Below are 26,588 nucleotides of genomic sequence, written 5' to 3'. Positions count from 1 at the left end.
CCAATGCAACAGGGAAAAAAAACCTTTATGGAATATCAGCTGCATGTTCCCATCAATACTGATGCTCCCTTGGCTTCCCACACAGGATTTATTCCATTTATTTCTGGGAGGAGAGCAAGGAGTCCTGCCCAGGACTGCTCAGATAATTGCTGCCATCTAGTGAATCCTCCCCTCTGCTCCCTGCTCCCTCTCTCCATGGAATTTCAAGGCAGTCACACGATGCTCTTTGCAGTTCACAAGAGTTTTTAGGGTTTTTGTAGGGTTTTTGAAGTATTTGGGGATTTCCTGCATCCTGCTACAGGTCAGCCCTGCTCTTCAGAACCCTCTGCCAGGGGATGCTCAGGTGGAAGGGACTCCTCACCACTCCTCTCCCCAGCCCTTGCTGTTGGGCACCCATAACCCTCACACCTCACTGGAAGAGGTGACAAAACCCTCACTCACCTGAGAAAACCCTCCCTGACTCCCCACCAAATAATAATAAATATAAAAACATCAAGGCACAACTGACACTTTATCAAGAACACCAGCCTAAAGCCATGCTTAATAAACACCCCCTGCTGCAATCACTGATCCCTTCAACACAGAACCCCACAAATACCTGCAAACTTGTCCATGTCCTTGAGAGGGAGGGTGTACACGAGCTGCTCGTGGTTCTGCTGGATCAGGCTGGCTGCAGGGATGTGCTGCCTGATCAGAGACGTGGTGGCCTCTGTGTTGCAATAGGCATCGATGTGCATGCTGGAAAAACAGCAGGAACTGGGGTTTAGAGCTTGGCCTGCTCCTGACACTGCACCAAACGTTCAGTTGTACCATTCTGATTCAGCTTTTCTATGTTTCAGATTCTGTGCTGCCTTAGTGTGTAGTTCTGAGATTCATATTATGGGATGGTGAGCTCTGTGCACAGCAGGGAGACAAAACAATTCCTGCTCCAGCTGGGCACCAAGGACAAATGATCCAAATCTCAGCCCAGGAGCACAAACCCCGTGGGCTGCAGAGAGAAAAACAAGCAGGATGGGACTGGATGGGCTGCAGCTGGAACTGGACACTGAACTGCAATGTGCACATGGAGCAGAGCTGATCCCAGGGAGAGACCCCGGCAGCGCTCGTGCATTTTGGGACCATTTGGGTTCATCTTGGGTGCAGCCCTGGCTGGGCTCTGGTGCTGCCCCAGGTGGATCCATGGAGGAGATCCTTTGAATCAATCCCTGCTTTATTCTGTAACTCTGTCCAGCCTCTGTTCCAGCTCAGCCTTCCCAAGGCATCAATTCAAGGATAAAAGGATCTTTCTGAGGAGTGCTTTCTCAGAGATTCCAACAGAAAACAGTAAAAAAAGAGATGCACGATGGCATCTAAGAGGCACAAAACTGGGCACAGAATTACCTGAGGCGGTAGCCAATGCCCCACTTGCTCTTGAGGAAGAGAGAAGAGCCGAGGCATTTCAGCATCCCTTGGGAAATCACAGCTTTACGATCTGGAACGGAAAGTCAGGAAGCACAACATGGACAATTTCCCCCCAAACCCCGCTCTGGGTTGCACACCAATGGTAGCCCAGGGCTGGGGGCTGAAGCTGGGCTGGGGCAGGGCTCACCAGCCAGGATGTCAGCCTCGTCCATGAAGTGGGTGCTGAACACAGTCACACGGTTGGCTTTCCTGCTCCTCAGCAGGTTCCAGACGATGTGGCGGGAGCAGGGATCCATCCCTGCCGTGGGCTCGTCCAGCAGCAAAACCTGGGGGCAAAACCACCAGGGCTGCTCAAAGCCACGGCCCCCGAGCTCAGTAATCCCTCCCCAGCACACCCAGAGGGGTTTGTTTGAAACCAGCCAGTTAATTCCTGCAAAATAGGAAACAGCCCAGACTAACAAGGCAGCTTTTGTCATTGTGCTTTGAATACATTCATCTCCCTCATGACAAATGGAAAAATCCTGTGATAAATTAATGCCACAGCCTGCTGTATTCTGCTTCCAGTAGAATTATGTAGTACAATCACAACTTAGCCATGGATTCACTCTTTCTACTGAGGGGTGGTTAAATGCACACACCTGCTTTGAAACCCCCAGGAAGTGTCACACACACCATTTTTAACCACAGATCTCAAAGCAGTCCCCATCCCCACAGGCCAGAAATTACAGAGCTGCAACACAAAAGATCTCTCTGGTTCTGCTCCTGCTTCCAGCTTCCTGGATTTGGAAGGAAAGCATCCAACAATTTCACTGCTGGGGGATAAATGCTACCTGCCAGAAATTAAACACAAAAATTGCCACACTATGTATTTTCCAAAGAGATCAAACCCAAGGCTGATGCCATTACCTGAGCCTCAAGCACAAAGGCTGAGAGATTGAAATGATTGTAATTAAACCATAAATGAAGAAAAAAAAGTGCTCAAAGGAAAAATTTCTGCATTTTGCACATTAGTTGCTTTTGACAAGAGAGACCAAGCCTTCAGGGATCAGCAACACTGAGCTGAGAATAATTCCATCCCTCTCACCTTGGGGTTCCCAAGAACAGCAACTCCCACTGACAGCCTCCTCTTCTGCCCCCCACTTAATTTTTTGGCTTGATTGTCCCTGATGGGCTGCATCTCCAAATCCAGCAACACCTTCTGCACCTTGAAAACACAAGAAATACATTTTTGTTTGAAAAAAACCACCTATAATTTTTTTAAACCAGACTGTTAACAATTTACATTCAAATTAACTGCTGCTGGTTCCCAGTGTGTTCTGTATCTGACTTGCACACAAAGTTTAATGGTGTCTATAACTGGACCTAAATGCCAGATTTAAAACATTTCATTGGCATTTTAATCTTAGGAAAAATTGAAGGTTTATCCTTGTCTAAATATCTGCCTGTACCTCTTTGTCCACTGAACCACACAGGAATATTTCCCTCCAAAAGGAAAACCCTGCAAGGATATTTTAATCTACAGGTTAAAAGCATAGATGTAAGACAACACCTGTGGCCAGGTGAGTTACCTCTTGTATCAAATCGTTCTGAGGGATGCCCTTGATGGCAGCGAAGATGGAGAGGTTCTCCTCCACAGTTAAGATGTCGAAGTGGATGTCGGCCTGGGGGCACACGCCCGCGATCTGCCGCACCTCCAGCATCTCGTCGATCTCAGACACCCTGTGCCCATAGACTGACACAAACCCTAGAGGAAATGAACACAAAATCATGCAAGGGCTTGGGCTGGAGTGGGCCTTAAAGCTCAGCTCACTCCAACCCCCTGCCATGGGCTGGTGTCTCGGGTTGAGAGGTGTGGCTGGGGTATGTGTTCTATTTGCCATCTGTCAGAGCTGGGGCAGTTCTCTGCTCTTCATGGGGCAGGTTCCTTTATCTCTTCACAGCCAGTCCTCCCTCCAGCAGATCTCTGCTGTTCATGGGCATTAATTATTAATTATCTGCTGTTCGTGGCCAGTGAGTGTCCCTGCCTGGCTGATCAAATTCCATCATCCCATGGGGAGATGCTCCACCCAGGGCAGGAGCCAAGCATTCCTACCTGGATACAATCTGAGCCTGGAACAGCACAGCAGCCTTTGCCCCCCTGCATTCCCAGAGGAGCAGCTTTCTCCTGCCCTGCATTCCCAGAGGAGCAGCTTTCCCCTGCCCTGCATTCCCAGAGGAGCAGCTTTCCCCTGCCCTGCATTCCCAGAGGAGCAGCTTTCCCCTGCCCTGCATTCCCAGAGGAGCAGCTTTCTCCTGCCCTGCATTCCCAGAGGAAGAGCAGGCCCATCTCCAGCAGCCCTGGAGCTGCAGAGGAAAACTCCCCCCTTGTGCAGGATCCCTGCTCCAGCAGAAGCACAGCTGGCACTGCAGGAGGGCTGAGCCCCCATGGGATGGGACTGTGCCACCACCCTGACACACAGGAGTCAGCTCCTCTTCTGATCTGTCAGTGGTTTGTTTTCTTTTTTTTTTGTACTACTGCATTTGTATTTTTAATTTTCCTAATAAAGAACTGTTATTCCTACTCCCATATCTTTGCCTGAGAGTCCCTTAATTTCAGAATTATAATTTGGAGGGGGGGGGTTTGCATTTTCTGTTTCAAGGAAGGCTCTCGCCCTCCTTAGCAGACACCTGGACAGCTGGAAACTCTGCACTGGAAGCAGCAATCAGCAGAGGGGGTTTTACAGCCCTGCCTGGACAGGAATTGCTCTTTCAGACTTTACCCAAAGAAATTCTGGTGCATAACCAGAACCACCCCCGTGTTGTGAGGCCTGGCTGTGCAGCAGGGCAGCCCCAGGGCTGCACTCACCGTCCGTGGGAGGGCACAGCCCGCAGAGGATGTTCATCAGCGTCGTCTTCCCCGTGCCGCTGTGGCCCAGCAGCGCTGTGATCTGCCCCTCGTAGATGTCAAAGGACAAATCTGCTCCAGGGCACAGCGACAGGAGGGCTCAGGGTGGGTCCTGGCCCCTGAGCCAGCTCCTGGCCCAGGCTCAATCCCAATGCTCACATTCACGCTCTGTCTGGGGACAGGACATGGTGCCACAGCCACTGTGGGGTGGCCACGTCTCAAAGCCACCCAGGGAAGGGAGGTGACAGCATCAGGGAGGGGAGATGACATCACTACATGGGCAGTGGGAATTGGGGTGATGCCAGCAGGCTTTCCTTAGGGATGAAGGGCTCATTTTTGGTTTAGACACCACTGTGTGACCGAGGACACAAACAAGCACGTCTGGCATTGGTGCTCCAGGGCCCCACCCCTCCAAAAGAAACCAAAACCAGCCTGAACTGAAACCCAAAAATCACTCAGCAACTCAGCCACTGCCCCTGTGCATCCCACCAGCAGCTAAAAAGCTGAAATGTTCTTACTTCTGAGAGCCTCCACGGTTTCCCCCTTTTTCATGAATGTTTTCTGAACACAGCTGATTCTGAAAGAAGACACATGAACTATTTCAGCACCTTTACATGGCACTTTCAGTCATCAACACTCAACAACAATTACAACAAGCCAACCAGACCAAAGTGGCACCAGATGTGTTAAAAACTCATTGAGGCAAGTCAAGAGACAGGACAGGCTCTCCCAAAACTTTGCCCATCTCCACCCTAGCATCATAAAGCTTCTCCTGGTCACCTCCTAAGGTATTTTCTGTGATGATAAATTGAATTATTTCAAATCTGAGTCTATTTCACATGGTGGAGCAATGCTCTAGAGGCTTCCCAAGCTAGGAAAGGGAACAGCTACTCCCCAGCAGTGGCACAAAGCAACAGGAGACTCCACAAACACAGCATGGAAAAGAGGAGACAGCAGAACGGACTCCAAAGATGTGATTCCTGACAGCTCTTGGTCAAAATCAGGTAAAAGAAAACAGATATTTCTCTTTTCAAGAGAGGTAAAATCCTTCCTTCCAGCCCAGCTGTTTTTCCAAATGAAAAGAACAGCCAGTTTATCCGGAGGTATCAAATCCAGGACGGATTTTGGAGGCCTCATCACCCTGAAAATGAGGATGGTGAGTGGATTATGGAGGGTGAGTAATGGGGAAGGGAATGAGAATGAAAGCAAATAAACATGGAAAGATGGCAAGACAGTGAAAATGCTGGTGGAGGGATGATGTGGGAAGAGTCCTGGGTGGGTGAATAATGCAACAACAGCCACCATGTTCTCAGGGGAACATCAGCATTAAAACTGGACTCCTGACTCCTGACTCCTGATAATAAAAATACCTTTCACTACTTAACAAATCAGCGTGTATCTCATCCATGTCTAAGATTACAACAACAAAGCCCTCTCCTTAGGTGATTTATCCTTGGCTCCAGAGCCCTGAGCATGGGGGCTGCTGTGAGCAGGGCTCTGCAGTCCATGGGCAGTGTGAGCCCCAGCCGCGCAGAGCCAGGAGGGGCTGTGCAGCACTGGAACCCCCCGGCAGGCAGGGGCTCTACCTGATGGCTTCCTTGCCCTGGAATTCTGAAGGCACAGGCTCCACAATCTCGCTGAAGCTCAAGCTGCCGTTGATGCTGCTCTCGTAGAGCTCCTTGTAGTTCTTCCTGTGCTTTGACCAAAAGGAGGGTTTCATGAAGAAAAAGGGCGTGCGGCGCAGGCCAAACTCCCCTGGGGACAGGACAGAAGGCAACTCCTGAGCAGCAGCCACAAATATATATATATATAATATAGTATAATGTAATATAATATAATACAATATAATATATCACGTAATATTACATATCATATAGTATTGTATTATTATATTACGTAATTATATATTACAAATACAAATATATACATTATAAATATATTATATAATATTTATATATTTTACTTATGTATTTATTATTTCTATCTATATTAAATATATTTATGTATATTATAAACATAGTATATCATATCATATCATATTATGCATCATATCATATCACATAATATAATATATTATATAGTATTGTATTATTATATTATGTAATATATATTTTAAAATTAATATATATAATATATACATTTAAACTATAATTAAATTATATATTTAAATATAAATGTATTCTATTTATAATAAATCTTTTATATATCATTACATATTATATTATATTACATTATATTATATTATATTAATCATATCACATTATATCATATCACATTATATCATATCACATTATATTATATCATATTGTATCACATTATATCTTATCATATATGAAATATCACATAATATAAAATATATAGTATTATATTGTATTATTATATAGTTATTAGATTATATTAATTTTATTCCTCAGCTTTGGGCATCCAGCAGCAACCACAAATATTGTATATTATATTATAATATGATATAAACCTCAGCTCTGGGCTTTGAGCTCCTGCCATAGCCAACCCACACCTGCTCCTGAGGAATTCCATCAGCCGAATTTCCCTTTAAGCCACGATTCCCCATCCCCACTGCTGGCAGGCTCCACTTTTGCTGAGTATTTAGATAAATGTGCAAACCTCCTTCTATCCCAGAGAAATCCCCAGGGCTGAATGAGCAGTGACTTAAAAGTGGCAGGGAGAAAAGAGAGGGGCTGGAAGTGAACAGAGCTGAGGAGCTTAACCAGCTCTTAATCCCAAGATTAACAACTTTATTCTGTGTTTTAGGCTCAACTTCTTCAGGGAGAGATCTGGAAGAGGCAGAGCAGTCTTTGATTTCCAGCCCTCCAAGAGGAAATTGGAAAGGCTGAGGTTGTAGTTAACTCAGGGAGGAAGTTTTTCTTCTAGAAAGAGGGGAAAATTAAGCTTTATAAGACCAGGCCAAAACCCCTCCTCACACCTCACAGCTTTAACAAAATATAAATTATTTCAGCCAGAAGTGCAAAATTCAATGTGGAAAGAGCATCACCTCCTTTCTCCAGAGAATTTAGGGTTAAGGTTAGGGTTAGGGTCAAGGTTAGGGTTAGGAGGAGATGGCACCAGCCTGGGGGGCTCAGGATTTCAGGATGATCCTCCCAGTGCCCAGCATCTGTCAGGAACCTACCTGGGATCACCTGGTCAAGGTAGACAGCTACAAGCAGGTAAAAGATGCTGTCCAGCACCAGGAGAATCAGAGAGATACAGAGAGGGTAAGGACCAGCATTGATGTTTGCAAACGTTGCCCCATCCTCATAATCCTCCAGGTGCATGACCTGCAGGGAGAGATGTCACACACCAAAAAGGCAAAACAGTGCAAAAAAAACCCCAAAACATGGCAAAAAACTTGGCAAAAACCCCCAAAAATAATGAGAAAGTGACTGAGATCACAATGGACACAAAGAATAACAGCTCCTTTACGGTGCTGGATATTAAACTGCTATGAAAATAAAAGCATATTTTTAAAATTAAAAATAAAATATCTATTTTAAACCCCTATCAAGGGCAGGTGGGGATTTACCTGTGCAACACCAATCAAGAAGCTGCACTGACACAAAGGGCTGAGGATCCACACGAAGGATTTGGGGAAATCCTCCAGCAGGACGATGTTGAGGCCCACAAAGCCAAAAACCAGAGTTGCCAGGAACTCCACTATCCCCACGTGCTTGGACTTCTTGAACAGAGGGGTCAGCATCAGGGCAAAGAAAACCTGAGGGCAGAGGGAAAAACAGAGAGGAAAGCACTGTAGTAAAAATAATAGTAGTAATAATAATAATATAATATAATAATAGTGATAATAGTGATAATACAGAAATTGTGGGGGAAAACTAAGGGAAAATACCATAGTAGTAGTAATAATAGTAACAGTAATAGTAGTAATAATAATAGTAATATAGAAATTGTGTGAAAAAACTAAGGGAAAATACCATAGTAATAATAATAATAATGTAGAAATTGTGTAGAAAAACTAAGGGAAAATACCATGGCTGCCTCTGACAATCATATAATTTATAATAGAATTTTCCTGGTATAGTCACTACAGCACAGATTCATGGAATAATTTTCAGCTGGAGAAGTTTTTCAAGATCGACTCCAACTGTTCCTCTTATCAACTCAGGCAAGTAACTGGATACATAAATATATTTATCATGTATTTTTTATCATTCACTGTTTAATAAGTTCTTAGCATTAAACTGTAGTAACAGGAAATGTTTTGAGGAGGATCTGGACTAAATAATCATTCTGTGGAGGGTTTAAAACTCAAAACCTGATGATTATAAACTCAGATATTTCAGGAGGGAAAAGCATTTTTCATGGTGATGGGTGACACCTGTACAACATCCTAAAACCAGGAGAAAATTCTGAAAACAGGAGAAAACCCCAGGAAGGGCTGGGACAGCTCAGATTCCCAGCACTGCTCAACCCTACAGAAACAACAAATATTTTGGCAGAGGGAAAAATCAGGTGGGAAGGGAATAAAAGAATCCAAGCGCCAGGGATGGGGTGGCTGGGTTGCTCAGGACCAGGAATACTCACAGAGGAGACTCCATAGAGGAAGAAAAGGAGGAATATGACAAAGGCACTGCTCTGGGGGAACAGGGACGAGGCCGTGGCAATCACAGCCATCAGGATGGACATGACAAAAATCAGGCTCACGTAGAGCAGCACCCAGGACAGCCTAGGGAGAAAAAACCAGAAAAATTAATGAATCCCCAGCCACACAAACAGCAAAACCCAGCACTCTTTAATATTCCACACAGACTTCTACCTCAAGTTAATTTCTAACTCTATGTCTCACTGCGCTGAAGGGAAGTGTGCAATAAAACCTGAATAAAAGAGCTGTTTGTACACAGAACCTGAATAAAAGAGCTGATGTGAAAATCCTGGGGCTGTTCTCAGCACACAGTGAGACCCAGGGCAGCTAAAGATGCACAGTCAGGTGATTCACCTTTATTTTTTGCATCATTAATTTCCTGGTATAGGCAAAAGAGGGTAACAGAGTCGTAGGTTTCAATAATTCAAGGAATTCTGTTTAAAATTTAATACAGGCTGCTGGGCAGGGTAATAAAATCCTGCTCTGTTGAAAAACAGAGCTGTGAGTCTGGGAGCAACTCTGACCTCAGCAAACAGGGGTGGATTGTGTCCAGGTAGCAAAAAATGACACATTTCCTCTGAAACAACTACAAAAAAACCATTCCAACCACCCCAGGTGGCTGTTTCAGTGCAGGTGTGAAAACCCTGCCAGAAAGAGCAAAGCAAAACCAGTTTTTAACCCCTCAGCTACCAATGACTTCAAATTAACACATCATTTGAGAGAAAAATGAAATATTCTATTGCCCAGGCCAATTTTCATCAGGGTGAGGAAACAACTGGAAACCTGTTGCTGAGACTGCTCTGGCACGTTCAAATTACAGAGTTGGATTAATTTAATTATGTGCCAGGCTGCAGGTTACCTGTTGAGCTTCTAGGAAAGGAGGTAGTGAGCCAAAAATGCTTAAAAACCTCCATAAAACCTCACACTTAATGAGGTTTAATCCCTCTAATCTGGTGTAGCTTTACATGAATAAATGCAGCAGGATTACTTATTAAAATATTCATATTTTCATGGTACTGTGTCTCTATTTGATTGTAGAGAATATTTTAATTTTTGATTGCTTTCACTTAAAGACTAAAAAATTTAAGAACTGGAGGGTGGGATGGAAGAGGTTAAGTAGAAATATATTTTAAAATATTTATTTACATATATTTTCTTTTTTTTTATTATTTTATAAGGAGCAGGTTATACCAAACACTCACATACCAGAAGGCAGTGTCATGGAGTCCCAAAATTTTCAAGAACTCCTTCAGCTTCCTCTCCTTTTCTGCCACGATGTGAATTGCCAAATAATACCCAAAGGGGGAGAATGCAATCACCAGGTAAATTAAAATGATTGCACGAGGGAAATTATCAATTTCCACCACTGCAGCCTCTCCCATAACCATGGCTCTGGTCAGATCCAGCTGTTCCCAAACAGAATGATTTGTCTTCAGCTGGAAGGAAGAGGAGGAAAAGTTATTTTGATATTTTTCCTGATTTTTCAACCACTCCACTCTTGTTGGCAGGGGGAGATCTGGAGAGGCCAAAACCTTCCTGACCCAAATTCCAGGCCAAAAGCAAGACTGGAAAACACCTGAATGCCTGGGAATAAAATGAGGAAATGTGGAATTTCTGACATGTAAGAAGATGGAATTTGCTGCCACCATGAGCAGGGTGAGGGGAGGGAAATTGGGAAAAATTGCTGAGCAATAGTGGCAGCAAAATAAGGTAAATTCTACAGCCCCTGCTTGGAATGGCATTTTGGAGTGAGAATTTGTGTTCTGAGGAGGGATGTGCTGGATATTCAGCACCTCTGGGATGCAAATGGAGACAAAAATCCTCATAATCCAACACAACAGCATTGGGGAAATCCTGGACAAAACAGTCCTGGACAAAACATTGCCAAACCCACCCCAAAACTTCTGCCTTCTCATCAGATCCCAGCAGAGATTTGAGACACAGCATCTCCAGGCAGATTAAGAAGCCTGGGCAGCACCTGGATCTGTCCTTTCTTGGGATGAGGGTGGGATTTAATGGGATTTTGTGGGATTTTCCCAGTGGTACCTGGACAAAACATGGCCAAATCCACTGGGAAACTTCCACCTTCTCATCAGATGCCAGCTGAGATTTGAGACACATCATCTCCCAGGATTAACAGATTGATTAAGGATTAGCAGGCAGCCCCTGGATATGCCCTTTCTTGGGGTAAGGATGGAATTTTGTGGGATTTGATGGGATTTTCCCAGTGGTACCTGGACAAAATAGTCCTGGACAAACTACAGCTAAACCCACCCCAAAACTTCTGAATTCTCATCAGATCCCAGCTGAGATTTGAGACACATCATCTCCCAGGACTGACAGGCAGATTAAGAAGCTCAGGCAGCCCCTGGATGTGCCCTTTTCTGGGGTGAGGATGGGATTTTATGGGATTTCCCCAGTGGTACCTGGACAAAACAGTCTGGACAAAGTATGGCCAAACGCACCCCAAAACTTCTGCCTTCTCATCAGATCCCAGCTGGGATCTGACACATCATCTCCCAGGGTTGACAGGCAGATTAAGCAGCCCCTGGATCTGCCCTTCCTTGGGGTGAGGATGGGATTGAATGGGATTTTGTGGGATTTTCACAGAATTCCCAGAATGACCAGGCTGGAAGAGACCTTCAAGATCATTGAGTCCAACCCAGCCCCAACCCCTCAGCCAAACCCTGGCCCCCAGTGCCACATCCAGGCTTTGTTAAACACACCCAGGGATGGGGACTGCACCACCTCCCCAGGCAGCCATTCCAGAACTTTATCCCCCTTTCTGTAAAACACTTTTTCCTGCTATCCAGCCTGTATTTCCCTTGGTGCAGCTGCAGGCTGTGTGCTCTGGTTGTGTCAGTGCTGCTGCAGACAGAGCCCAGCCCCAGCTGAGCACAGGCACCTTTCAGGAGCTGGGCAGGGTGAGGAGGGCAGCCCTGAGTCTCCTTTTCTCCAGGTGAGCACCCCCAGCTCCCTCAGTGGCTCCTCTCAGGGTTGCTGTTCCCAGCCCTGTTTGATGGGATTTGATGGGATTTGGTGGGATTTTGGGGGGTTTCTCACCTGGATGATGGCAGCATCAATGCAGGCCTGCAGGGCCGTGAAGCCCGAGCTCCAGTAGGTCACTGACTCGCAGCTCTCCCGCAGGCTGGAGCACGTGGCTGCAGGGAAAACAGGGAGAAATCATCTTCAGGAGCCCTTCCACGCCACAATTCCACGTTGAAATCCCAAAAAAATTCAGTTACAGCTGCCCCACTCCCTGGTAATAGCACCAACAACCCCCACAAAACAATATATAAAACACCAAGACAAAAAAGCCTAAAAAATGAAAATGTGGGATGATTTTGCAGCTTATTCCCCTGCAGGTTTCTCTCTGGATTCCTACTGCTATCTTGATTTGCTATTAAATAGGGAATCAGCATCTTCAGGAGCCCTTCCAAGCCAGGCCACACCATGTTAAAACCCAAAAAATTGAGTTACAGCTGCTCCACTCCCTGATAACAGCACCAACAACCCTCACAAACACAACATCAGGCCAGAAAAAACCCAAAAAATGAAAACATGGGATGATTTTCCAGCTTATTCCTTTGCAGATTTACCTCCAGGTAGTAATTAATATTACTATGTGGATTTACTATTAAACAGAGAATAATTATCTTCAGGAGCCCTTCCATGCCACAATTCCATGTTAAAATCCAAAAAAATTGAGTTACAGCTGCTCCACTCCCTGATAACAGCACCAACAACCCCCACAAAACAATATATAAAACACCAAGCCGAAAAAGCCCAAAAAATGAAAATGTGGGATGATTTTGCAGTTTATTCCCCTGCAGGTTTATCTCTGGATTCCTATTGCTATCTTGATTTGCTATTAAATAGAGAATAATCATCTTCAGGAGCCCTTCCAAGCCAGGCCACACCATGTTAAAACCCCAAAAAATTGAGTTACAGCTGCTCCACTCCCTGATAACAGCACCAACAACCCCCACAAACGCTACACCAAGCCAGAAAAACCCCAAAAATGAAAATATGGGATGATTTTGCAGCTTATTCCATTGCAGATTTACCTCTAGATAGTAATTACTATTTGGATTTACTATTAAATAGGGAATAATCATCCTCAGAAGCCCTTCCATGCCACAATTCCATGTTAAAACCCCAAAAAACTGAGTTACAGCTGCCCCACTCCCTGACAACAGCACCAACAACCCCCACAGCCGCTACACCAAGGCAGGAAAACCCCAAAAATGCAAACGTGGGAGGGTTTTGAGCTGACTGCCCTGCAGCTCTACCTCGGGACTCCGTGTAGACGGAGGACATGGCGATGGAGTCGCGGAAGCGCAGCTGGTAGGACATGGAGTCCTTGAACACCACCCCCACAAAGTTGGAGGGCTTGAAGAAACTCGCCTCTTCCAGCTCCTCCTCACTCAGGTACTCCTCCGTGATGAGGCCTGGCAGGATTAAAATGTAAATACAAAAAAACCCAAATAAACAAACAAAAACCAAAACCATTTCTAATATAAAATATAAAATATAAACATAGAAATACACTATAAATATAAATACAAATTTAAAATGATAATAAATACATTAAATATTAAATACATAATAGAGTATAACAGACTAGAGTACAATAGAATAGAACAGAATATATAAAATTATAATACAAATATAATATAGTAAAAATATAAACACACTATAAATATAAATAAAAATATAAATACAAATATAAAATTTTAGTAAATATATTAAATATTAAAGGTATAATACAGTATAATCGAATATAATATAATATAATATAATATAATATAATATAATATAATATAATATAAGAAATTATAATATAAATATAAAATACAACTATATAGTAAAAATCTAAATACACTATAAATATAATACAAATATAAAATTATAGTAAATATGTTGAATATTAAATATATAATAATATTAAATATTAAATATCTAATACAGTATAATAGAATAGAGTATAATAGAAAAAAAATATAATATCATTATATAATATAGTATAATATATAAAAGTATAATATAAATATAAAATATAAAAATATAATATAGTTAAAATATAAATATACTATAAATTGAAATATAAATGCAAATATAAAGTTATAGTGAATATATTAAATATTAAAAATATAATATAATATAATATAATATAATATAATATAATATAATATAATATAATATAATATAATATAATATAATATAATATAATATAATATAATATAATATAATATAATATAATATAATAATTTTTTATTTATTCCCTGCCACAGCCTGGAATAAAAACATGCAGCACTTTAAAGAAGTGAAAAAATACACATAAAAATCATTAATGACTTATTGGGGTTTGGAGCCCCTTCCCACCCAAACCATTCCATGATTCTTTGATATAAATATTTATTTTTGCCACAGGGAGGGAATATTCCCCTGAACAGACACTGCAGGAGCTCAGCTCAGCACCGCAGGGGGAATACTCCAAATTTATCCTGGAATTTCTCCCTTTTTGCCCCATGTTTTGCTGCTCCCAGAGTTTCTGTGCCTCAATCCTTTGCTGGCTGCCCCAGTTTATCCCCAGAATTTCCCACGAAAGGCAGATGGGTGGGGAAGATGGAGAAATCCATCAAAATGTGGGGGTTTTGTCACTGGTTTCAGCAGGGGATGGGAAAAGAGGAGCTGAGGAAGATGCAGATGTGGGGCTGTAATTTTGAAGGATAAAAAACTTAAAGAAATAAATCAAAAATCCCAAATGAAAAAAAAGAAACAGAGCAGGTTTGGAGAAGTAAGTTTTTGTTGTGGGTGAGGTCTGCAGGAAAGTGTTGGGGGAAAAAAAACTAAAAAAAAAAAGAGAAAAACCAGGAAAACCCACACAAATGGGAAAAAAATACAAACATAAGGGGGAAACCCCAAACAAATGACAAGAAAAACATACAAGTGGAAAAAAGTTCAAATAAATGAGAAAAACCCAAACAAATGAGAAAGAAACGGAAACAAATGGGGAAAAAACGACAAACAAAGAAAAAAAATAAATAGAAACAGGAAAAACAAACAAGGATAAAACCCAAACAAATGGGAAAAAATCCCCAGTAAGTGGGAAAAACCAAACAAATATGCAGAAAACAAAATAAGAAAAAAATCCAGGAAAAACCAAAGAGGGGAGGAAAACCCAAACAGGGAAAAAAACCCAAAACCAAAATAAAAAATGAAAACAGGAAAAGAAGAAAATTAATATTGCTTTTGAAAGAAAAAGTTTTGTTTTAATTTTTCAAAAGAAAAAGTGTTAAGGAGAATCAGGAATTGAAATAAATTTAAAAAATTGTTTTGATAGTGACACCAGAATGGAAAATAACCAAAATTTCCCTGAGGTTACCCCAGGATGTCACAGGGGAGGCACCAATCAGCCCCAGAGCTGATTTTTTTTTTGTGGCTGCCTCAGGAATGGGAATCACTTTGAAATGGCAGTGCCAGAATATTTAATGCCAGGAAAAAAAAACGAAAACCAGAAAAAAATCCCCAAACCCAACAAAATAACCTCCAAAACCAACACAAAACCTCACAAAACCAACAAAAGAAGCAAAAAACCAGCCCAAAAAAACCCAAACCAGCTAAAATCCCCGGAAAACTAATAAAAAACCTCTAAAACCAAGAAAAAATCCCCCAAACTAACAAAAAACCCATAAACCCAACATTAAAACCCCAAAACCAACAAAAAACTCCAACACCTTCACATTCCCTCCTGTGAAAAATTCAGATTTTTCCTATAACAGCACCACCGACCTCCCCCTTCAAAAACAAATTCCAGCATGAGATAGGGAGGGAAAAAAAAAAGATTTCAGGTGTGAATACCATCCTCAAAGTTGTCAAAAACCACTTCATGAATTCCTGAGCCTGGGCTGTGGAGGGCCCAGAACGAGCAAAAAGAACCCTAAAACCAGCAAACAAATCTTAAAACCAACAAAAAAAACCAACCCAAAATCAGCAAAAAGCCACCAAACCAGCAAAAAAACCCTATTACCAAGAAAAAAACCCTAAACCCATCCAAAAATCCACATAAACCCAGAAAAATAAACCAAAACTAACAACAAAAACCCTTAAAAATCAACAACAAACCACAACACCTTCACATTCCCTGCTGTGAAATATAAAGAATTTTTCCTATAACAGCACCACTGACCTCCCCCTTCAAACACAAGTCACAGCATGAGATAGGAGGGGAAAAAAATAAGATTTCAGGTGTGAGTACCATCCTCAAAGTTGTCAAAAGGCACTTTCTTCATGATTTCCCGAGCCAGGGCTCTGGGGGGCCCAAAATGAGCAAAAAACCCTCTAAAACCAGCAAAAAAAAATCTTCAACAAAAAAACCCCACCAAAATCAGCAAAAAGCCACCAAACCAGTAAAAAAAACCCATAAAACAACCAAAAAACCCCCCTTAAAACAAACAAACAAAAAAATAAACAAAAAAACTAACACAAAAACCAGCAAAACCCAACCAAAAAACCCTATTACCAAGGAAAAAACCCTAAACCCATCCAAAAACCCGCATAAACCCAGAAAAATAAACCAAAACTAATAATAAAAACCCTTAAAAATCAACAAAAAACCACAACACCTCCACATGCCCTCCTCTGAGAAATTCAGATTTTTTGTTCTCCTATTAACAGCACCTCCCCCTTCAAACACAAGTCACGGCATGAGATAGGAAGGGAAAAAAATAAGATTTCAGGCGTGAGTACCATCCTCAAAGTTGTCAAAAGCCACTTTCTTCATGATTTCCCGGGCCAGGGCCGTGGGGGGGGTGTAGCCGATGACAAAATTCAGCAGCACCGAGGGGTCCAGGGGGCCCAGGTCCGTGTTGGGCACCTCGTCGTATTTCCTGTGAGGGTGCATCATGCTCATCAGGATCAGCCAGAAGAGGAAAAACAGGGGGAAAAGCACCTCCTGGGCAAAAAAAAAATGGAATATTTTATAATTCAGTATCTCAAATGTTGAAAAAATATCAGTGTGTATTCATCTGAGCCAGCCAGAACAAGTGAAACCACAGGGAAAGCATCTCCTGGATGGAAAAAAATTAAATATTTCAAAATTCAGTATTTCAAAGGGTCAAAAAAATTCATTATATGCTCATTAGGATCAACAAGAAATAGAAAAACAGAAGGAAAAGCACCTCCTGCACCAAAATAATTGAATATTTAATAATGCAGTATTTCAAAGGGTCAAAAAAATTAATTATATACTCATTAGGATAAGCCAGAATGGGAGTAACACTGAGAAAAGCAGCCTCTGCACCATAAAAAAGGAATATTTCAAATATGAACTATTTCAGAATTCAGTGTTTCAAAGGTTCAAAAAACTCATTATGGACTCATCAGGATCAGCCAAAACAGGAAAAATGGGAGAAAAACACTTCCTGCACCAAAAAAAAAACGAATATTTTAAAAAACCTCATATTTCCTGTGAGGGTGCATCATGCTCATCAGGATCAGCCAGAAGAGGAAAAACAGGGGGAAAAGCACCTCCTGGGCAAAAAAAAAAATGGAATATTTTATAATTCAGTATCTCAAATGTTGAAAAAATATCAGTGTGTATTCATCTGGGTCAGCCAGAACAAGAGAAACCACAGGGAAAGCATCTCCTGGATGGAAAAAAAGATAAATATTTCAAAATTCAGTATTTCAAAGGGTAAAAAAAATTCATTGTATGCTCATTGGGGTCAACAAGAAATAGAAAAACAGAGGGGAAAGCACCTCCTGCACCAAAATAATTGAATATTTAATAATGCAGTATTTCAAAGGGTCAAAAAAATTAATTATATTAATGTAGATATATAAATTATATATTAATTATATATACTCCTTAGGATAAGCCAGAACGGGAAAACCACTGAGTAAAGCACCTTCTGCACAAAACAAAACAAAAAAAACCAAAAACAACAACAAAAAAAAACCAAACAAACAAAAAAAAGAGGAATATTTCAAATATGAACTATTTCAAAATTCAGTGTTTCAAAGGTTCAAAAAACTCCTTATGCACTCATCAGGATCAGCCAAAACAGGAAAAATAGGAGAAAAACACTTCCTGCACCAAAAAAAAGAGAATATTTTAAAAAACCTCATATTTCCTGTGAGGGTGCATCATGCTCATCAGGATCAGCCAGAAGAGGAAAAACAGGGGGAAAAGCACTTCCTGGGCAAAAAAAATTGGAATATTTTAAAATTTGGTATTTCAAATACTGAAAAAAGGTCATTATGTACTCATCAGGACCAGCCAGAAAAGGAAAAACAGAGGGAAAAGCAGCTCCTGCATCAAAAAAAAGGAATATTTCATAATTTCTGTATCTCAAATGGTCAAAAAAATTCATTATAGGCTCATTATGATCAGCCAGAATGGGAAAAACAGTGGGAAAAGCACCTTGTGCATCAAAAAAAAAAAAAAAAGTATTTCAAATACGGAATATTTCAAAATTCAGTGTTTCAAAGGTTCCAAAATATTCATTATATACTCCTCAGGACCTGCCAGAATGGAAAAACAGAGGGAAAAGCACTTCCTGCACCAAAAATTGGAATATTTCAAAAAAATTCATCCTATTTCCTGTGAGGGTGCATCATGCTCATCAGGATCAGCCAGAACAGGAGAAACCACAAGCTCTTGGACAAAAAAAATGGAACTATTTCAAAATTAAATATCTGAAAGGGTCAAAAAAGCTCTTTATGTACCCATGAGGATCAGCCAGAATGGAAAAACAGAGGGAAAAGCACCAAAAAATATGGCATATTAAAAAACTTCATCATATTTCCTGTGAGGGTGCATCGTGCTCATCAGGATCAGCCAGAAGAGGAAAAACAGGGGGAAAAGCACCTCCTGGGCAAAAAAAATTGGAATATTTTATAATTCCATATCTCAAAAGGTCAAAAAAATTCATTATAAACTCGTCAGGATCAGCCAGAACAAGAGAAACCACAGGGAAAGCATGTCCTGGATGGAAAAAATGAAATATTTTAAAATTCAGTATCTGAAAGGGTCAAAAAATTCATTATATACTCATCAGGATCAGCCAGAACAGGAAAAATAGTGGGAAAAGCAACTTCTGCCCCAAAAAAATTGAATATTTTAAAATTAAGTATCTCTAGGGTCAAAAAGAAATCATTATATACTCATCAGGATGAGCCAGAACAGGAGAAACTTTGGGAAAACACCTTCTGCATTAAAGAAATATGGAATATATTAAAATTCAGTGCTTCAAAAGTTCAAAAAACTCATTAAGTACTCATCAGGATCAGCAAAACAGGAAAAATAGTGGGAAAAGCAGCTCCTGTACCAACAAATATGGAATATTTCAAAATTCAGTATTTCAAAGAGTGAAAAATTTCATTGTGTACTCATCAGGATCAGCCAGAACAGGAAAAACAGAGGGAAAAGCACCTTGTCCACCAAAAAAATGGAATATTTCAAAATCCAATGTTTGAAAGGGCCAAAAAAAATCATTATATATTCATCAGGATCAGCAGAACAGGAAAAATAGTGAGAAAAGCACCGTGTGCACCAAAAAAATGGAATATTTCAAAAAACCTCATACTATTTCCTGCTCAAAACAAAAGCTGGGAGCCACCGAAGGAGCCCAGCCAAGCTCTGCAAGGTCTCCTCTTCCTCAAAATTCATCTGAAACCATCCAAGCCTCCACACCCAGAGAAAAGAGAAAGAAATCTTTCAAAAAAGAGACATAAATATTTTTTTATAAATAGAAATAAATCTTTTGGGGAGGCCTGAGCTCACTTCTCGGCGTGGTCACAGCTGTGGAAGCTCTGAAAGGGCACTGAGCTGGAAATATTCAAGGATATTTAAATATATATATTTAAATATATATATTTTATATATATATATATAAAAATATATATATTACATACATATTTATATACTATATATTTCATATATTACAATATATTATAGAATATATATTTAAATATCTACATTTGATATGATTAATATGTATAATAAGTACTAAAGCATATATATAATACTAAAGACTATACTAATATAATTTACTAATGCATTAATTGATATAGTATTTAAACATAATTAGAATATTTATGACTTGCTAATACATAGTATATACTAGTTAATATAATTAACTAAAATATTAATTAATATACTATTTAAAATATATATATTTATAAATATATAATAAATATAATATTTCTATATAATAAATGTAATACAAATATCATACAATAATACAATATTATTACATAATATATATTGTATAAGTATATATTTATAAATATATAGAATTATAGTATTATATTTATAACATAATTGCATATTTATTAAAAAAAATTGTATCTGTTAAATATTAAATTATTTATTTAATTGTATATTTAATTGTAATGTAATTGTATATTTATTAAATAGATAATTGTATTTATTATATACAATATATTACCTATTAATAATATAATTATGTAATATATATTAATATAATATATGATTGTAATATGCTATTATATACAATTACTATGCCATACAATATGCATAATTATAAATATATATATATTTACAAATTTATATATTTATATATATATATTAAATTTAATATTCAAGGGTTTTATCTAGATAAAGCCTTACCCATTAGAATATTTTTTAACAAAGGCTGACAAAACTCCTTCTAAAAAAGCCTATTTCACCCCAAAATACAGAGCAGACCATGAAGTCTCATGGAGTTTAAAATAAAACTTTTCTGCTATGATTTGGGAGTTATTTAAGTTCCATGTGGTGAATATATAATATATATATATATATATATATCAATAAATAGATAATATTTAATATTCAGAGTTTTTATCTAAAGGCTTACACTTAACAATATTTTTTAAACAAGGATTCACAAAACTTCTTCTAAAAAAGCCTATTTCACCCCAAAATTCAGATCAGGCTACAAAGCCTCATGGGCTTAATTTCTTTATTTATTTTTATTTTAAATAAAACATTTTTGCTGTGGTTTGGGAGTTCTTTAAACCCCAAGTGATGAATATATAGTATATATATATATAAATAAATAGATATAATTTAATATTCAGTTTTTATGTGAAGCCTTACATATTAGAATATTTTTTAAACAAAGGATGACAAAACTCCTTCTAAAAAGGAATATTTCACCCCAAAATTGAGAGCAGACCATAAAGCCTCATGGGCTTTATTTCTTTCTTTATTTTTATTTTAAAAATTAAATTGTTTTGCTGTGGTTTGGGATTGTTTAGCCCTCACCTGGACGCTGCTCTTCTTGGTCCTGCACTTGATCAGACAGTTCTTGAAGAGCAGAGCTCGGGTTTGCCTCCACACCCCTGCTTCTCTCGGGGCACCCGGGGCCATTTTCAGGGCTGCTTGAAGGAGAAAAAAAATACAGATTTTTTATTAAATGACAAAATAATTTCCCAAGCTGAGGCCGGGCAGTTGCAGCGTTCAGCGCGTTTTGTTTTGGGATTGTCACAGAGAGGTTTCACTTTCAGTTCTTCATGTTTGAGTGTTTTCTGGTCCATGTCACAGAGAAACTGGGAATGGGAGAGACTGGGAATTGGGAATGGGAGAAACTGGGAATGGGAGAGACTGGGAATTGGGAATGGGAGAAACTGGGAATGGGAGAAACTGGGAAGGGGAGAGACTGGGAAGGGGAGAGACTGGGAATTGGGAATGGGAGAAACTGGGAATTGGGTATGGGAGAAACTGGGAATGGGGAGAGACTGGGAGAAATTGGGAATGGGAGAAACTGGGAATGAGAGAAACTGGGAACGGGAGAGACTGGGAATTAGGAATGGGAGAAACTGGGAATGGGAGAAACTGGGAATTAGGAATGGGAGAAATTGGGAATGAGAGAAACTGGGAACTGGGAATGGGAGAGATTGGGAAAGAGAGAAACTGGAAATGAGAGAAACTAGGAATGAGAGGAATCGGGAATGGGAGAAACTGGGAGTTGGGAATGGGAGAGATGAGGGATGAGAGAGATTGACAACTGGGAATGAGAGAAACTGGGAAAGAGAGAATTTGGGAATAGGAAAAATTGGGAATGGGAAAAACTGGGAATGAGAGAAACTGTGAATTGGGAATGAGAGACACTGGCAACTGGGAATAAGATAAATGGGAATGAGAGAAACTGGGAACGGGAGAGACTGGGAATGGGGGAGACTGGGAATGGGAGAGACTGGGAATGGGAGAGACTGGGAACTGGGAATGAGAGACACTGGCAACTGGGAATAAGAGAAATGGGAATGAGAGAAACTGGGAATGAGAGAAACTGGTAATGGGAGAGACTGGGAATTGGGAATGGGAGAAACTGGGAATTGGGAATGGGAGAAACTGGGAATGAGAGAAACTGGGAATGAGAGAAACTGGGAATTGGGAATGGGAGAAACTGGGAATGAGAGAAACTGGGAATGACAGCAATTAGGGATCCATCCATGAATTTGGGCTGAAGCTGCCCCAGGATGCCTTGGAGCCACCCTCCCCCCAGGGCAGGACCAGCTCTAGCCCAGCTCACTAGCCCTGACTTCAGCCAGGCTTTTTTCCATCTTTCCCCCCGTGGATCCCAATCCCAACCACTTTAGTGGAGCACAACTCCGGGCTGCTGGCAGGAGCAGAGGCAGGCAGAGCAGGGACAGCAGCCAGCTGCCCCGGGGCGAGCTGTGCAATTGGGTGTGAGTAACCCCCTTCCCTGCTGGAGCACAGCCAGCACCACTCACTCCTCCTTCAGCCTCTTTAACCTCTTCACCACCCCAGCCAGCAGTGCTGCACGTGGCCTTGGGACAGGAAAAAGAAATGAAATTAATAAATGGAATGAAACGGGAAATGTTCTTCCAGGCAATGCCTGCACGTACCTGGGGAGGGATGGAGGGTTGGGGGGCTGCAAGGGTTCCTCTCTCCTGGGTTTTGCCACCCTTTTTGCTGCCTGGGGTTGGCAGTCAGGGCTCAATCTCCATCTCCCTCTGCCTCCTCAGCTGGGAACGTTGGGACATTTCACCTGGGAGGGTGAACAAGAACAGGAGCTGCTCAGAGGGGACAGGTGCCACACACCTCACCTCCAGCAATAGCAGTGAAAAACTGCTGGGTTTTTCTCTTCTGCCTCTGGCAAGGTCAGGATTGAGGCTCTCGAATGGTATTTTGTGTTCAGACTCAGATGTTTATTATTTCTCATCTATCTTACAGTCTCGCAAGGGGTGAGTTCTGCAGTATTTCACTAACAAGACACAAAATGGCTATAACTATCTATCTCTACAAGGCCTTTTAAAGATAAACTGTCCAATTAAGAAATTGCACCTAAATTATTTTCACTTTTAACCCAACAACCAAACACTCAGGCCCTGCAATGTGGTTTTTTATCCAATTACACAAAACCACCCAAACCCATAGAGAAGAAGGTAAAGAAGAAGGAGCAGCCTCTGCCCTAAAACCTCCATCTTGCTTTATATCTATTACTGTATTCTAAACCCTTAAACTCTGAGTTTTCCACCCTGTGATATTACACACTTTAATCCAAACTCCACACCCACAATCCCAGTTCCATCATTCCATTTTGGAAGCTTCTCCAGGGCCTCAGGTCAGTGCAGTGTTCTCCTGGGGGTCAGTGCCTGGCAGCACAGAGAGTCTCCAGTTCTCAGCAGCCAGGACTCCAAAAAGAAACTGAGTAATCAGTTCAATCCTTCAGCCAAAACAGAGTGGAGAATGTGGAATTTATCCATATTCCAGCTTTCCAGCTCCCAGCACTCCTTCCAGAAGCAGGCTGATGTTGGTGGTGCCTGTGCAGAGCCCGGGGTTCTGAGTTATCTGTCAGACACCACATGGCTCAAACTTCCTCCCCTGGCTGGATTTTAACGGGGAAATCTTTTTTTGGAGCACAGACAGCACCTCAGGAACGGGACACAGGAAGTTCTTCAGATGTCAACACCACTATAAATACACAAATATTTTATACACAGAGCCTGCCTGAGCATGGGAGGGGTGAGAAGAGGGAAAACGGGGTTAAAAGGAACCAAATTCCCACTCCCAGGCTGGCTCTGGGGTCCTCCATGGAGCAGTGACCCCACAAGGGATGTAGGATACAATCACTACAAGAGAATTTCTGGGAAGGAATCCCACCTCCAGCCTGGAGTGCTGCCCTCACACTGAGACTACTTCAAAAATTAAAAATGTAAAAATACTTTGCTTAAAAAAAAAAAAATCCAACTACAAAATGCTTCAACACCGAGCTAGGATAGTAACCAAGCCCTGCAGGAAAAATGAGCACAACTCCTCTGGATATTTTCAGGCAAAAAACCTTTCCTAGTGACAGCAGAGTGTTTGAAAAATAATCAAAAGCAGCAGTTCTTGCTTACAGGTCATGAAAATCATTGTGCTTCTCCCTGGGCTCACAGCATGCCCTGCAAGTGCCACTGTTTGCACATTCCAAGAGCACTCCCAGGAATAAAACTCCATCAAGGTCTCTCCTCAACAAAGGGGTCTAACCCAGCAACCCCTTCCCTCAGCCACAATATTTTAATTAAATTATAATTATTTTATTAATTATAATATTATTATTAATGAATAATGTTTTAATCAAACCCCCAAAGTGGCAAAGATTATTTAACAAGATTCAGTCATCAGTGCCAGATACTGTTTTTCTCTAATTATTTTCTATCCACTTCTAAAACCCAAAATACTCCCACATCTCCACTGGAACTCTGCCATGCTTTCATTTACGTCAGCCAGGTTGGAGGAAGGGTCATTTGAAGAATGTTAATTAATTTTTCATATTACACCTGCCACCTCCACGTAGGCTACAGAACGATGAAGGACACTGAAGAAACATCACTTGAAGGGTGAAAAATTATATTTGGGGGAGAAAAAAAAACCAACCAAAACCCTCTTTGAAACTCCAGATGAAAGAAAGGAAGACAGAGGAAGAGCAGAAAAAGCTGCCAAGGCATTTTAATTGATTAATAGCAGACAAAATGAAGATAATGTCAGCCTGTGAGATCCTGCTCAGTTCAGGCACTGCCCTGTGATTTGTGCTGCTGTGGGAAGCGGGTGACACAGGAACGCTTGTGGGCATCTCAATCAAAGCCATCTCAAGGGACTGGCTGGGTTTGGGCTTTAATTCCCCATCAGAGATGCCAGTGCTTCTTCAATAATGCTCAGCTGATCCTCGGGAAGCCTCCCCTCCCTTCCCCAGGCACCAACCTGACAGCAGGCTTTAAAGGTCACATGGTGACTTAGCGCTGCACAGCACGCTTGCCTTGTCTCTCAAGCAAAAAAAAACCCCAAACCCAAAAAAAAAACAAACAAGAGGGGTGTCAGCCACAGCTAAATGAGCTGTGGCTTGAGGCAAAACCAACTCATCAGTGAACAACCCCATGGAAAGGCAAGAAAATGGGATTATTGATCTTGCTGCTACAAGCCGGCAGCCGAGGTGGTCCCCAAGCAAAACTCTGCTGTGCTCTTTACATTACTGAACTTGTGACTGTAACAACATGGAATAACACAAATGCGTTATGTGGCAAATAAAAAAATGGGGTGAATTTTCTCCCTTACCAGCCCCTAAGGGGAACCCCTGCCCTGCTCAGGGCTGCAAATCCCTTCCTTCCAGACTCATCCCTGTTTCCTTGCGGGGACAAGGAATGACACGGAGCACAGCCGGGTCGGGCTGTCCCCGCACGGCTCCCGCAACATCCTCCTGCATCCCTGAGCATCCTCTGAGCGTCCCCAGCAACCCTGAGCATCCTCTGCATCCCTGAGCATCCTCTGAGCGTTCCCCTGCATCCCTGAGCATCACCGAGAGTCCCGCAGCATCCCTGAGCATCCCCAGCATTCCTGAGCATCCCCGAGCATCCTCCTGCATCCCTGAGTATCTCCAGCATCCCTTAACATCCCTGAGCATCCTCTGATCATCCCCTGCATCCCTGAGCATCCCCCAGCATCCCTGAGCATCCTCTGAGCATCTCCAGCACCCCGCGCATCCTCCCGCATCCCTGAGCATCTCCAGCACCCCGCGCATCCTCCCGCATCCCTGAGCATCCTCCCGCATCCCTGAGCATTCCTGAGCATCTCCAGCACCCCTGAGCATCCCCCTGCATCCCTGAGCATCTCCTGAGCATCCCCAGCATCCTCCCGCATCCCCACCGCGCCCCAGCCGCGGGTACCCCGCGTGTCTCACAGGGAGGACACTCGTGCTTTCCACATCTCCCTTTCCCCCGCTCTAGAGCCCTGGAAATGCGGTTTTCTCACCGTTCTGCGCGCAGCCCCGCCGGCTCGGCTGCCCCAACCATCGGCACCCGCGAGTAATGACGCGCACCAGGTGCAGCCCAACTCCTCCTCTTCCTCCCCGCTCCTTCCCCTTCCCGTCCCACCCGAGCCGGAGGGGCCGGGCCCGGCTGCTGCCACCGCCCCCCGGCCCGGGACCGCCCCTCGGCAGCGGGGCTGGAGAGCCTCGAACCCCCCGAACCCCGCCAGTACCCCCCGGTACCTCCCGGTACCCCTTGAACTCCGCCAGTACCCCCCGGTACCCCCCGGTACCCCTTGAACTCCGCCAGTACCCCCCGGTACCTCCCGGTACCCCCCGAACCCCGCCAGTACCCCCCGGTACCTCCCGGTACCCCTTGAACTCCGCCAGTACCCCCCGGTACCCCCCGGTACCCCTTGAACTCCGCCAGTAC

The 26,588-nt window shown here is 42.0% G+C and overlaps 1 protein-coding gene across 5 annotated transcripts in view; it reads right to left on the bottom strand.

The window, feature by feature from the left end:
- ABCA5 (ATP binding cassette subfamily A member 5) overlaps positions 1 to 26,272 on the bottom strand; it is a 44,840-nt gene extending 18,568 nt beyond the window's left edge. Inside the window, exons 1-18 of one of the 5 annotated variants that reach the window (XM_064395167.1) lie at positions 26,161 to 26,272; positions 22,779 to 22,921; positions 21,175 to 21,290; positions 16,650 to 16,854; positions 13,190 to 13,348; positions 11,961 to 12,058; positions 10,104 to 10,333; positions 8,840 to 8,981; positions 7,824 to 8,012; positions 7,431 to 7,578; positions 5,872 to 6,040; positions 4,804 to 4,862; positions 4,247 to 4,357; positions 2,970 to 3,145; positions 2,486 to 2,605; positions 1,589 to 1,727; positions 1,381 to 1,471; positions 599 to 738 (exon numbers count right to left, since the gene is read on the bottom strand). In XM_064395167.1, the coding sequence (XP_064251237.1) occupies positions 599 to 738; positions 1,381 to 1,471; positions 1,589 to 1,727; positions 2,486 to 2,605; positions 2,970 to 3,145; positions 4,247 to 4,357; positions 4,804 to 4,862; positions 5,872 to 6,040; positions 7,431 to 7,578; positions 7,824 to 8,012; positions 8,840 to 8,981; positions 10,104 to 10,333; positions 11,961 to 12,058; positions 13,190 to 13,348; positions 16,650 to 16,854; positions 21,175 to 21,279 (2,281 nt within the window). In that variant the 5' untranslated portion in view covers positions 21,280 to 21,290; positions 22,779 to 22,921; positions 26,161 to 26,272. Of the gene's footprint in view, positions 1 to 598; positions 739 to 1,380; positions 1,472 to 1,588; positions 1,728 to 2,485; positions 2,606 to 2,969; positions 3,146 to 4,246; positions 4,358 to 4,803; positions 4,863 to 5,871; positions 6,041 to 7,430; positions 7,579 to 7,823; positions 8,013 to 8,839; positions 8,982 to 10,103; positions 10,334 to 11,623; positions 11,647 to 11,960; positions 12,059 to 13,189; positions 13,349 to 15,761; positions 15,776 to 16,158; positions 16,208 to 16,649; positions 16,855 to 21,174; positions 21,291 to 22,778; positions 22,922 to 26,160 lie in introns of those variants that run through there. The other 4 variants (XM_064395166.1, XM_064395168.1, XM_064395169.1 and 1 more) reach the window with 4 other exon arrangements.
- Positions 26,273 to 26,588: the final 316 nt, after the last annotated feature.

The sequence above is a fragment of the Passer domesticus genome, chromosome 20 (genome assembly GCF_036417665.1).
Source record: "Passer domesticus isolate bPasDom1 chromosome 20, bPasDom1.hap1, whole genome shotgun sequence".
Lineage (NCBI taxonomy): Eukaryota > Metazoa > Chordata > Aves > Passeriformes > Passeridae > Passer > Passer domesticus.
This window is presented reverse-complemented; position numbering and strand designations above follow the sequence as displayed.